The 13,736-nt window shown below is 42.7% G+C and overlaps 1 protein-coding gene across 1 annotated transcript; it reads right to left on the bottom strand.

Moving 5' to 3' along the window:
• On the bottom strand, positions 1–12,670 carry chfr (checkpoint with forkhead and ring finger domains, E3 ubiquitin protein ligase). Its single transcript, XM_036144601.1, has 18 exons — positions 12,552–12,670; positions 11,430–11,551; positions 10,651–10,750; positions 7,260–7,369; positions 7,114–7,173; positions 6,826–7,020; positions 5,463–5,546; positions 5,133–5,256; positions 4,871–5,025; positions 4,598–4,760; positions 4,203–4,408; positions 3,690–3,809; positions 3,476–3,559; positions 2,287–2,357; positions 2,047–2,134; positions 770–877; positions 606–678; positions 1–329 (listed from the first exon to the last, which is right to left on the bottom strand). The coding sequence occupies exons 1-18, from the start codon at positions 12,653–12,655 to the stop codon at positions 287–289; spliced, it is 2,010 nt and encodes a 669-aa protein (XP_036000494.1). The 5' UTR covers positions 12,656–12,670; the 3' UTR covers positions 1–286.
• Between the last annotated feature and the right edge of the window lie 1,066 nt (positions 12,671–13,736).

The following is a 13,736-nucleotide window of genomic DNA, read 5'->3' as shown; positions in this document are numbered from 1 at the left end:
AAATGTGGCTGGCTGTTTATTCTGAGTGACAGCAAAAATCAGCAACATGTACAAATAATAACCGTTGGTAGTTTGAATGTGCATAGATTCTCCTGAGGTCTGTGAGAACATGGGCATCGTTTTAAATGGTCTCTGATTGTTAATACGTGCATTAGGTAATTGCATAAGGCTGTCGTCTACAGTGGACAGGGCGAAACGCATCAAGAGGTGTTTCACGAGTGCATGAGATGCAGAGTTATCGACGTTTGACAGAGTCGGGGGAGAAGAACCAGAACGTCCAGCCACTTCAGCTCTTGAAACGGGTCTGTTCACAAATGTGGTTGAATTTCCTGAAATCATGAAACGAGGAATCAGCTTTGCATTCAAAAGCACTTCTTTGTCCAGATATTCAGCAAAAAAAAGAACAGTTTACACAAGGTCTCCCTCTAGTGGTAAAATATGCTTCAGACATGCAGATGGAAAATATAAAACGTTTCCAGTGTCTGATGTAGTTTTCCTGTCTGAAGTAACATTCTGGCAATCAGCTATCATTCAAGTGGCTGAAATACATGCAGGAATGTTTTTATCACAACACCGATGTGACATTAGTTTGCAACAAGACTTACACGGCATGGTGCGCCTTCACCTGCGTGCGACAGTTGCGGCCCCAGTAACAGTCGGGACGAGACGTTACAGAAGCTGAGGATAAACAAACTTTGGATAAGAAAAAAAAAAAAAAAAAAAGGAGCAGCGGCTTTAAATTCACAGTATTATGCTGAATATTCCTGACCTGGCAGTTCGGATAGAGGGATGTTCTGTCTGTACTTGTAGGCCAGCTCCTTGAAGGCTCGCAGACCACAACAGAAGCAGAGGATTGTGTTTGCAGAGATGCGACAATCTAAACGAGATGAAGCCAAACGAGACGGTTACCGCTCATCGTTAAAATGACAACGCTCATGGGCTCTTGGAAAAGACATTCACCTTTGACGAGTTTATACAGATACAGTGCTCTGAAAACGTATTTATACTTTGATTACTTCCCCACATTTACTCATTTTACCAAACAACCGTGCATGCATTTTATTGGGATTTTGAGTGACAGACCAACATATTAAACAATGAGCTACAAAATAGCGATCATTATTACGAGGAAGGAAAAGAGAGTGGAGTTTTCAAAAGCTCACTAAAATCTGAAAAGTGGGGCATGCATTTATATTCAGCCTCTCATAGTCAATAATTACACCCTTCCCTGCAATTACAGCTCAGGTCTAAGAGCATGCCTCTTGGATTTTTGGTCATCTAGAAAATAGGAGTTTACTATTTCTCACTGCAGTGTATTGGAAGTCCAGTCAGACTAGATATAAAAAAATCTATTTCTTCTTGTCTTGCTACACATTCTCACCTGAACCTTACTCTGGATTTTGACTAGGCCATTGTAACGCATGGATCTGCTTTGGTTTAAGCCATTCTATAGTAGATTATTTAACAGGTTTTCGTTCATGACTGTCCTACAGTTTGCTTCAACCATCTTCTCTTTCACTCTGACCAACTTCTGAAGTAGTGCATCCTCACGCCATGATGCTGGCACCACCATGTTTCCTCATGAGGACGGCCTCCTCCATAACTTTCTCTCTGACCCGTCTGCTGTGTTCCTTGGTCTTCTTGATGGTCCTTCGTCTCCAACAAACCTCTGAGGTCTTCACAGAAAGGCTGGATTTATACTGGGATTAACTTACTGTTCACATACAGACTCCATTTACTAATTATGTGATTTCTGGTTGCGTTGGACTTTAACAGTACCGGAGCAAAGTAGACACGGAAAAGTGTCTGAGCATTTTTGAAAACCCCGTTTGCTTTTTCATTCTAGTTTACCGGTATGCACTACTTTGGTTTGTCAATCACAACATCCCAGTAAAATGCATGGAAGTTGGAGGTTGTAATGTGACAAAATGTAGAAAAAGGTTTTAAAAGGGAATAAATACTTAGGCAAAGCATTGTGTATGAGTAAACGGTTTGGTGTACAGTGATCCAAGATTTAGCTTTGGGGTTTGATACGAAGGCTCTCACCTGTCAGGAGATACTTTCCCTGCTGTAAGCCTTGCAACGACTCCTGAAGCAGATCTTTCCATGTCTTCCCCTTAGCAGAGAGGTAGTTCTGGTGGAAATGTAAAAAAAAAAAAGAACTAAACAAAAATCTACCCAAAGATCGTGACAGATTACTATTTAGACATTTAAGGAAGTTCAAAGTAGTTCAAAGTTGAAAAAGAGCAGAGTGGTGACAGAAACAAGAGACGGGGAGTCACTCACCTGTAGAACCTCTGATTCATAGTTATTGTTGTTCAGCACACCATCCAGACACTTGTCAGTCAGATTAAGCTCTGAAAAAAAATTAAGAGACGTTATTTAGGATTAACAGAAAACGCAAAAATGTGCAGAGGAAAGCAATGAAAAAATGACATTTAGATCTGCTGCTGAACCAGAGATTCCTTCACACCAAAGATATCAAATAGACCATCGTGGGTTTTAGTTTTTTCTGCAACAACATAAATCAGGGCTGCCAACTTAAAACTGTGGTATTAAGCACGTTAGTGGATTCTAGGTATTATACATGCAATATATTTAGAAAATTGTGACCACATAAAACTAGAGACACACCGATCCAGTTTTTCCCCGATCCAATCCAATACCTGGGCTAAAGTGTATCGGCCGATACCCGATACTGATACTACTGCTGAATGAATAAACCGTACACCTTGCCATGTGAGCGACGTTATCAGGCTTTACATAAACATTGTTTTAAAAAAAGCTCTGCGTGTTTTTTAGCATGGTGCTTTTGGAGCTGCTTATTTTTTAAGTTTGTGGTGTTGAATTTACCAACCTTATCTCCCCCCTCGCAACTTACGCATTGCAGACATTGCATGTTGCAGGTATATCAAGCCGGCCACACATACTGGTGGCAGAAGACAATCTTTAAAAATGTAAGCCACTGTTATGTTTTTTATAAAAAAAATAAATAAAAAAACATTCAGCATTCAGGCTAAAGCACCAACGTGCAAAACTAAACGGCCGTTTTCTAACCTGTACCAATCAGAAGAGTCAATGCCGGTTAAGCTAACCACGGCTAATGTTCAGTAAACTCTTCTGACCTGGCACCCTGCAGCAAGACGCACCCGTTGTGCTTCAAAGGTGCCAAGTAATGCGTGTAAATTGACAAGATGCACCATGGTGCCCCTGCTGCAGTGTCTTTAGCTCCACACACCAAAGCTGAACCTCAGAAGTCTGGGCATGTCCATCCCTCGACAGTCAAGGCTGTTCGGGGAACACACGGAGGATCAAGTCAAGATAAGACAGACGGTCATGTAGTCGATGTGTCTTTTTGGAGCCGGTTTCACTCTGAGGTTAGTGTCGCGTGATGGAAGCACATGTCGATGTAGAGACAAGGCAATGGAAACTACAGATGTGTTAAATTTTACTCATGAAGGGCTGTGATACACACCGCTGAATCGAGCCAAGCAGCCATGACAGCCAATCCTCTGGCAGCCCCAGTACATATGACAGAACGGTCTCTGGCACAGCATACCTGCCGACACACAACACGTTAGGCCTCTTAAACACACACGGCTCGGCTTGTATTACAGCAGTCACACGTAGGAAAGTGTTGGCTTCTAATCAAATGATTTGATTAGAAGACAGGTGACTGAAGAACTCACATTGTTGAGCGACGGCCTGCTGCTGGTTGTTTAGCTCGGCACGTCTGTCTGGCATTGGCTGAAGGCAGCAGGTGCAGATAAGGTGGCAGCCCTGAGGGGGGCAGGAGTACTCCTGAGGCGCTGTAGAGGAGAGGGATTCCACATGTTGTACACTTCTCATTGGTTATATTGCCAGCTAGAATAAAAAATAAAACCTGCGATCTAAATATTTGAATAGCTTTGGGTCTGAACTTGTTGGTTTTGACCTGAATAAACTGCTAAAGAAGGAGTGGCGGACAAAACCGGGCCTGATGTGCATCTAATCTTGGCCCGGTCTGCTTGCTAATATCAGAGAGGTTTAACATTTCCCATCATGCCGTCTCTACGGTGTGAGTCGTTCTAATGAGCAGCCGGAGGAAGCTCTGTGTTGACTCGAGTTTTCTCCAACATTTGCTGCACACACTGTGATATTTTCCACACAGGGTTACGGTACTGTGAGGTTGTCACACCAGCCCATGCCTGACCTGCACTCACCGTCAGTCGAGAGCTGATCAGAGGACGTGGAGGGCTGCTCTCCCGCTGGCTTTGCTGCTCCCTCTTCGCACGCGGGTTTGGGAGGAGGCGGTGCAGCTGGTAGAGGTGGGAGACCAGCGAACCAATAGCTGGAGCTCGACGCGAACAGAACTTGGCCCATGTCCCGTATGTGGCCTGGACACTGCCTGCACATCACCAGCGGCTGACTGCAGGTAAAGCAAATAGAAAAATGATCAGGGGCTGAGGAGCACCGGGACAAGCATGGATCATCAGAGGTGATGGTTTTAGGCCTTCCATGCACAAAAAGTGACCATTTGTTGCGAAAAGCAGTTTTGTAAAATCATACCCTTGTGTTCCTTAGCTGTACAGTTGGGAGTTTAATGCCTTTTTCCTACCTAATGTCTGAGGAGTCGCTGTCATTGTCAGAGAGCTCAAAGAGGTAATCTGAACTGCCCTCCTCGTCAGAGAACGAACGTTCGACTTTTGGCTGCAGCATGTCCTGAGTTATCTTGTTCCGGCTGTCCATGCTCTTCAGGTCCTCCTCGCTCCGGCACTTTTCTGTGGGGCAGAAGGAGGCGCGCTTCGGTATTAAAGAACAGAGGGAGTCGGTGAACACAGTCGAGTTAACCGCGTCTTGATCTCTGCAATATTCCCCGTCATGATCCCACCTGGATGCTGGATGAGGTAGGCCTCCACCAGGTTGTTGAGGATGTGGTTTTTACAAATCCTCTCCACCGGGCAGCGGCAGGTGGGACACAGCGAGGAGCGCTCCATCCAACCCGAGTAGCAGGCGGCGCAGAAAACGTGCATGCAAGGCTGCAAGCTGAAAGACGCACGTTTAAACCCCACAGGGTAGAAATGGAAGACGTTCAGTGTAGCTAAAAGACACCAGACAAAGAGGGGGAGGGGGCGGAGCCTCAGAGTTCACACCTGATGCAGTCATGCAGGAGGTCCTGGCAAATAACGCATGTCAGCGACTCCTCCATCTTGTCCGTTTTAGTCTCTTCCACGTGTGGCCTGGACAAAAGACCTCCCTTAGCCGACCCTGCCATCTCTGTAGCCAGGGTACGAGCCGAGGCCGGATCAGATCCCTTATCTGGAAAAACAGCGTTCGAGTTGGTCGTTATTCACCGACCCGGCAGCTACAGCAGCACTTGCACAAACTTCTAAGAGGGCATGAACGGACACAGATTGTTTTGAGGAACTGAAACACACATTTGCACAAGTGAAAACCAAATGAGTTAGAGCACAGCAACCAACCATCATCTGTTCTCCTCTTTTTGCATTCTGGCTCCAGGTGGTCCGTGTGTCGGTCCAGTGCGGAGGCTCCATCCTTAGCTTGGCCTGATAAGATCGAGGAACGACAGAAAGTTCAATCAATAACTGTAATGACACTACAAAGTGTTTATGTTGACCCTTGGCGGTGAGGCGAGAGTCTGTGGGGTTGCTTGTATTCAGCAGGAACGAAAATGCTTCTCGGAGTTGACAAAAGCAGGACAAAGCTGGAAGAAAACCAGTTAGAGGCTCTAAACTAGTTAAATCCAAATGAAAATCTGTGGCAAGATTTAAAAAAAAAAAAAAACTATCATTTACTGAGCTATTTTTCAAAGAATAATGGGCAACAATTACAGTCTGTGGATGGTGAAGACATCCCTCAAAAGACTTGCAGCCTTCAGCTGCAAGTCTTTTGAGGGATGTCTCCCAGGAAAGCCCAGGAAAGCCATGCATTATGAATTGCAATAATTGTTTGCAATTCTATGCATTTTAAGCTAGAATCGGTCTGTTGGTTCACTCACTGCGATGCCCAAGATGCTAAAGTTCACACAGAGTGAAGCACGACTGAAAATGTGGACGTATCACCAGTAGTATCATCGTCCTAATTGTTCCCAATAATATTGGAACGCAGTAAAAATAGAAAAATTTAAACTTTTTATTGCAGTTTGAATGACGTTTTTTATATTTTGGTAAACTTTGAAGGTCAAATTCACTTAAAATAATATGAACAACCAAGTGCAGGAGAAATTTAGACCAAGTTTAGACAGAAAATACAACCTTTTTGTAAACTTTCAGTTTTCCTTCTTCAAGTAAGGCGTTATACACTGTACACAACTAAGTGCAGGCAAAGGGGGTGTATACTAAGAACATGGTGAAGTGATAAACCAGGCTTAGTTAACCTACAGGAAGTGGTAAACCTGCTAATAGATACACCTGCAGGTTATCATTTGGTTAAGAAAATTAGGACTCTCTGCTATTAGATGCTTTACCTATACCACAAGGTTAATTTAACCTGCTTTACCACTGAACCAGCTTCTTATCCTGTTGGTGGTGATGAACCAGGCCAGGCAAGTCCCGACTTTGTTACAGTCAATCAGTAGGTGGGGTCAAAACACTTGCGTGCGTGAGTCTCTCTCTCTCTTTTTTTAACGAGTAACTAAACCAAACATTGAAAATGTATTGGAGTAAAAGTATGCAATTAACTTGAGAAATATAGTGAAGTAAAAGTAAAAGTTATCAAAAAAAATGTTATACTGGAGAAAAGTATAAAGTACTCCAAAATATACTGAAGTACAGTAGTGAAGTATTTTTACTTCGTTACTATACAACACTGACCAAAACAACGTACCCAAAGCTGAAGCAGCTGACGTCATGGGGCCTTCAGGCGAGGGCTTCTCAATACAGAAGTGGGAAGCAGAGGTGGAAGGCTGAGGTTCCTCCTGAGATGGATCCCGAGGAGCTTTTATGAGCATTACAGGTTCCACGGAGAGGGACATCTCTGATGCCAGGACAGGAGAGAGACTGCAGGCTGGCCTCTCTATATCTGGAAAGTGTCAGAAAATGGAAAAGTATCACAGAATATCAAAGGGAAACACAGTAGGATGTGCCATTTGTAATGAGTTATTCAAATACTTACGATAACCGTCCCCTGAAATAGCTTCCTCCGTTTTTAGTGCGTGGTAGACGTAGGCGATGTCTATGGAGTTACAACAAGATGTGCTGTGTGTCCTTCCCATTAAAGATTTGTATAAATGCATTTAACGAACGGCCTGAATGTCTTACTGTGTTCTGGCTCACTCTTCCTGTACACAAAGTAGATGACATCGCCATGCTGCAGTTGGTGAGTCTGCCTCTTCACCACTTTGGACAAGTTGATCACTGTGCCGTTAGTGCTGCAGTAAACAGTCAAAAGTCATTTCAAGACCCTTTCTGTCATCTAAAAATCTAAAATATTCTATTCATATAAATCTAAACAATTCCTTTTGATTTGTTGTATTTAAGCAACTGAGAGCAACAGAGTGAGGTAACACTCGTTTTGGAGGAGGAAGAAGGAAAACGTATTTATGCAAAGTCTGGCATTACAATTATGGTGCTATTTTTATACAGTGGGGCAAAAAAGTATTTATTCAGTCACTGATTGTACAAGTTCTCCTACTTAGAAAGAAGAGAGATGTCTGTAATTGCATCACTTCAACTATGAGAGACTAAATGAGATAAAAAACAGGAAATCCCACAGTGGCATTTTTAAATAATTTATTTGTAAATCATGGTGGAAAATAAGTATTTGGTCAATACCAGACGTTTAACTCAACACTTTGCAGCATTAGCTTTGTTGGCAGTGACAGAGGTCAAACGCTTCCTGGAAGTCTTCTCCAGGTCTGCAGACACCGTAGCTGGTATCTTGGCCCATTCCTCCCTGCAGATCTCTAGAGCACTGATGTTTTGGAGCTGTTCGCTGAGCAACACACACCTTCAACTCCCTCCACAAATTTATATCGAGTTGAGGTCTGGAGACTGGCTTAGGCCACTCCAGGACCTTGAAACGCTTTTTACGGAGCCTCTCCTTTGTAGCCTGAGCGGTGTGTTTGGGATCATCGCCATGCTGGAAGACCCAGCCACGTTCCTTCTTCACTGGGTCTCACTGATGGAAGGAGGTTTTAGCTTAAAGTCTCACCGTACATGGCCCTGTTCATTCTTCCCTTAACACGGATCAGTCCTCCTGTCCCCTTTGCAGAGAAACAGCCCCACAGCATGATGTTTCCACCCCCATGCTTCACCGTAGGTTTGATGTTCTTAGGATGCAACTCAGCACCCTTCTTCCTCCAAACATGACGAGTTGAGTTTGGGCCAAAAAGTTCTGTTTTGGTTTCATCTGATCACATGATATTCTCCCAGTCCTCCTCTGGATCATCCATATACTCTCTGGAAACCTTCAGACGGTCCTGGACATGTCCTGGCTGAAGCAGGGGGACACACCTGGACATGTCCTGGCTGAAGCAGGGGGACACGTCAGTACCCTGGTGGCGTATTGTGGTACTGATGGTAGCCTTTGTTCCTCTGGTCCAGCTCTCTGCGGGTCTGTCATCAGGTCCCTCCGTGTAGTTCTGGGAGTTATGGCCATCCTTCTCATGATCGTTTTAACCCCACAGGATGAGATCATGTGTGACCCCAGATGGAGGGAGATTATCAAAGGTTGCGTGTCTTCCATTTTCTCTCACAGCTGATTTCTTCACACCAACCTGCTGCCTATTGTAGATTCACTCTTCCCAGCCTGGTGCAGCTCTACAATTTTCTTCCTGGTGTCCTTGGACGGCTCTTTGGTCTTGGCCATGGTTCATTTTGGAGTGTGACTGTTTGAGGCTGTGGACAGGTGTCTTTTATACAGAGTTATGACGAGTTATAACGAGTTCACACAGGAGCCATTAATACAGCTAACGGAGTGGAGGACAGAAGAGCTTCTTAAAGTTGTTACACGTCTGTGAGGGACAGACATCTTGCTTGTTTGTGGGTGACCAAATCATTATTTTCCATCAGAATTTACAAATAAACTCTTTAAAAATCTAACAGTATTATTTTCTGTTCTTTTTTTCTCATTTTGTCTTTCATAGTTGAAGTGTACCTATGACGAAAATCACAGACCTCTCTCATCTCCGTATAAATCCAGCTGTTCTGTGAAGGCCTCGGGTTTGTTAGAGAACATTATACATCCCGTTTTGTGAAGGCGTGTGTGCAGAGCGAGACCTTTGGAACGTATAACAATAAACTATGGTTATCCTCACATCTGAGGAAGCTGCGTGGGACCAAAGAAGAGGCTTACAGCAGTGTGGACCGGGCCCTGTATAAGCAGGCCAGGAGATCAGAGCAGCCAAGAGACGCTACAGTGAGAAGATAAAAAGAAGTTTCTTATCCAACGAGCCACGCTCCACTCTGGAGGAGCTGGACAAAGACTGCAAACTTAGAGGAGCCTGTCCCTCCATCACTGTGTGCTTTAGCTCATCCACAGAATAGGACAGGTCCAGACAGCAACAATCAATTAGGTCAACGGAGAAGATCAATGGGTCTGACCTCCCCTCTATCCAGGACTCATACATGTCTAGGGTCAGGGGGGGGGGGGGGGGGGGGGGGGGGAAATGCTGCTAACGTCTCTGCAGACCACACACATTCTGCGCACAAACTGTTCACACTTTTATTATTTTCAGGTCGGCACTACTCACTAAAACCAGCCTCCACAGAGACAGTTTTGTTCCCCCAGCTGTCCCTCCGATGAACACAATGAACCCCCCGCAGCCTGAGTCGTCAGCTACACTGCTGTGGAATAACAACTTACAACCTGCCTTTAACTTTTCCCTAAAAAGACCCAAAAATATACCGTTTATATATGTATACCACATGTCTGTACGCTCTGAGCGCTGTAACAGAAGTGGACCAAAACACGACCAACAATCTTGTGTATTTTCTGTTTTGTGCTATAGTTTTCACGGTGTTTATGGTGAACAAAGAAAGGATTAAACTGCACCAGTTTGGAAGTCCCTGCGTCTGGCTGCGTTCCTCCAAGTGGCCGCTACAGTCATGGTCAATAAAGCTGACTCTCATAAGGGAATTTTTTTTTAGCATATTCTCTTTAAACATAAAGAGTATGATAAAGCTGCAAACCTATTGATCAGAGAAGCCACCAAGAGGTCCATGGTAGATCTGGAGGGATAATCTGTCTGGAGGACAGCAAATCTATTTTTTTTAATGGAAGTGTGCCACTAAAAGGCTTTGCTGAAATTTAGAACAAAGAAGACTTGTTTGCCAAAAACCATGTAGCAGACTAAGCTAACATGTGGGAGAAGGTGGTCTGGTTAGATGAGATGAAAATGTAACCTTTTTTTTTTTTGGCTAACAGGGAAAAATGCTATGAGTGGAGGAAAACTCATACTTTACATCCTCCTGAACACATCGTCACCACGGTCAAACAAGGTAGAGGTAGCATCGTGTTTTTATTTTTTTAAGGCCCAGGTAAGCTTGTTAGAGTTAATGGAATGACGGATGAAGCTAAATAAAGGGCAAACCTGACTAGAAATGCACACCACACTTTTCAGATTTCTGCTTACGCGTATATAGACAAAAGGAAGCAAGATGCACACTTTTGCAGGGCACAATTTCATCCGAAACTCTTCGGGTACAGTACCTCGTGTCTTCAAGCCAGACCTGCCCTGAGTGGTCGTCTTTCACTATCTTGCAGTGCTCCCCTGAGACAAGTTTATTGGCCGGAAAGGACAGGTAACACCCTGAAAAAAAAAAGTAAAATAACTATTTTCATGTATATATACTTTGACACAACTAATAACATATTAAAATTTTTTTCTATCCTCTGGTTGTCACTTTAACATAATGTCATCAACTCTGACTGATACAGCAACATAGAATTAGGAGTTCTATCAGGAGACCATCATAGCACCTAAAACTAAGTTTCCATGACATGTTTGAATCTTATTACCCAGACATGGACACATATATTAAGTTATGCAAACACCATTGGCTTTGCGTTGTAAAAAAGTAGATTCCCATAAGCTTTCAACAACAAAGAACACACAGGGGGGGGATATATAGCCTTAACCACCTCTAAAGCAAACCCCATACAAAAAAAATCTACTTAATATTCTACACGCATGTTCTCAATAGACATCTTTTGTCCTCGTCACAAGGGGCTGTCTAAGTTTGGGCACTAAAGGAGGCTTTGTGTTTTTCAAGGGGGATGTAATAAAGGCTCCAGACACTGACAGAAACGTCTACAGCACAGAAAGGACCGTCTTCTAAATAGGAGTTTCTCCCCCCCCTCCAGTAAATGCATTTAAAAAAAAAGAAAAAAACTGGGATAAACACTAAGAATTGCTAACACAAAACAGAAATTAAAAGCAAAACCTTTTTTTTTTTTTTTCTGGTCTGGTGGCTCACACCCTCCCGTACCTTTCTTTCTGCCAACGGTGCATTCCTTCCTGAAAAGCAGAATGGTTTCACTGGAGTCCACTTTGACGAGCTTCCCCCACGGCCGGCCGCCGCTGCAGCTCTCCATGTCCCAGTGGCCGTCCCTGGCAGGAGATCAGGGAACAACTTCACACTTGATGCGCAGCATGACTGTCATCCAATGGATACAGGACGGTGTCCATTTTTGACATTTTTCTATGTTTCACTGTTTGTTTGTAGATGTTGTCAACATTATGTTGTGCTATTTTAAATGATGATGGCAGCACTTGTCCCATCCAGGGAGAAGTTGTTGCACTATGACGCGAACATGGGAAAGCTGCTGTTTGTCTATGTGTGTCTGTCCCTACCAAATATACTTTAATAATAATAATAATAATAATAATAATAATAATAATAATAATACACAATAATAATAAATAATAATAATAATCTGTGCTGGGATTTGTTGTTTTTACAGCAACAAACAGAAAGTGAAATTAAGTAGTCAAGTGTTCCAAAAAAAAAAAAAAAAATATATATATATTATATATATATATATATATATATATATATATATATATATATATATATATATATATAGCTCGTTGTTGCTTTAACGACATTTTAGGCCAACTTCAACCAGCCGAGTGTTTCTATTGTAAAAACACAACTCGGACAGTTTAGAAGAAACTTTACGGCTGTAAAGTTTACGGGAAGCTGAGCTCATGAGCAAACATTTCCGATCAACAAAAACAAGAACTATCCAGAAGTTCAGTAAACCAGACTGATTTAACAAAAAACAAAACAGGGATATCTTAAACAGCATTATGTATAAAATAACTTTGCCATTTTCCTGAGCTTCCAGATAGCTTGAGGGTCCCGTTAGTCGCTGTTTTGACTTCGAGAAAAAAAAAAAAAACTCGAAACAAAGCCACGGTTACTCCAGCGCTGTAAAAGTTTTCACCAAACGCAGGTAACGAAACCCACACCGCTCCGCTCAACGATAAACACCAAGCTAACCCGGACTACTAGCACTAGCATCGGGCTTCTAGCAGAGACCCGACCAGAACCGCGCAGTCAGCTCAATATCTCTGTACCGTTGCGTTATTAACCCACGCTGCTTACTTTGCCATTAAGCGCTCAGCGTGTTGTCCCAGCAGCTTATCATTACACAGCTTCTCCTCTTCATGTTCCGAACTAGCCATGAAACACGGAGCACTTCCTGACATGAACCGTGGTCAGCTGATGGAGGAGGGGCGCGCGCTGACGCCAGAGGCTATGGCAAGCAAAATTATAATTTAATCAAAAGACCAACCCAAACAGTCCCCGGTCTTCCGAATAACGTTCTCATCAGTGGTGATGAAAAGGAGGATACCAGACATTGGGCGACACTTAACTCTGCTTGTACACCATGAAGCATTCCATTTGCCTCGGAAAAACAAAAATAGGGAGTATGGTAAACCCGAGTAATAAGGGTTCCAGTTAATAGGAAACATTGTCCTTCTTCTAAGGGGGGCGCAACAGAAAACATCTGAGAACCACTGCATCAGCGATCAATAAAAAAAGCTTCATATTTTTAAACTCTTTATGACTCAGACCAAAAACAAACAAATAATAAAAAAACGTAGACATCTCACTACTTACTAGCATAAGACTGATCAACTGTTCATAAGAAACTAATAACTATAGCTTCAGACCAGGCACTGGAAATATGGATTCCATAATTTATGAAATTTATTAGTGGAGCCATTCATGGTGCATCTGAATTTCTTTTCCAGCTTTATATTTTTCATTATCTCTCTTATCCGATGACTTTTAGTTGGTGGTTTTGTGTCTTTTCTTTCTTTTTTTTTTCTTTTTTTTTGACCTGTTGTAAATTGGAGGAATATTAGAGGAATATCCATATTATTTAAGCATGGTGAGATACAGAATTGATGGCAGTTATGGGACAAGACTCGATATCAATATTCTGGCAGGTTTAACTTTTTAATAATGTAGCCGGTGTATGACTTTAAACCTTATTAGCGCATGACATGAGCAGATAGATAACGCATTCAATTCAATTCAAATTTTTAGCGGCAATTCATGAAACATGTAATCTCAAGGCACTTTACAAAGTCAAATTCATGCAATTTATGGAGGGCTTCTCCTATTTTTCATCTAGGGAACTGGAAGAATGTAAACTTCTTACAAATAAAGTGTTTCATTTGTAGCTAACAAAAAAAAATTATTTCAAAATGTAGTCCATGCATTACAGATAATTGTTCAAAGATGGCAAATGTATTCTTAATGTATAGGTCTTTAATGCTA

Source organism: Fundulus heteroclitus, chromosome 12 (genome assembly GCF_011125445.2).
Source record: "Fundulus heteroclitus isolate FHET01 chromosome 12, MU-UCD_Fhet_4.1, whole genome shotgun sequence".
NCBI lineage: Eukaryota > Metazoa > Chordata > Actinopteri > Cyprinodontiformes > Fundulidae > Fundulus > Fundulus heteroclitus.
This window is presented reverse-complemented; position numbering and strand designations above follow the sequence as displayed.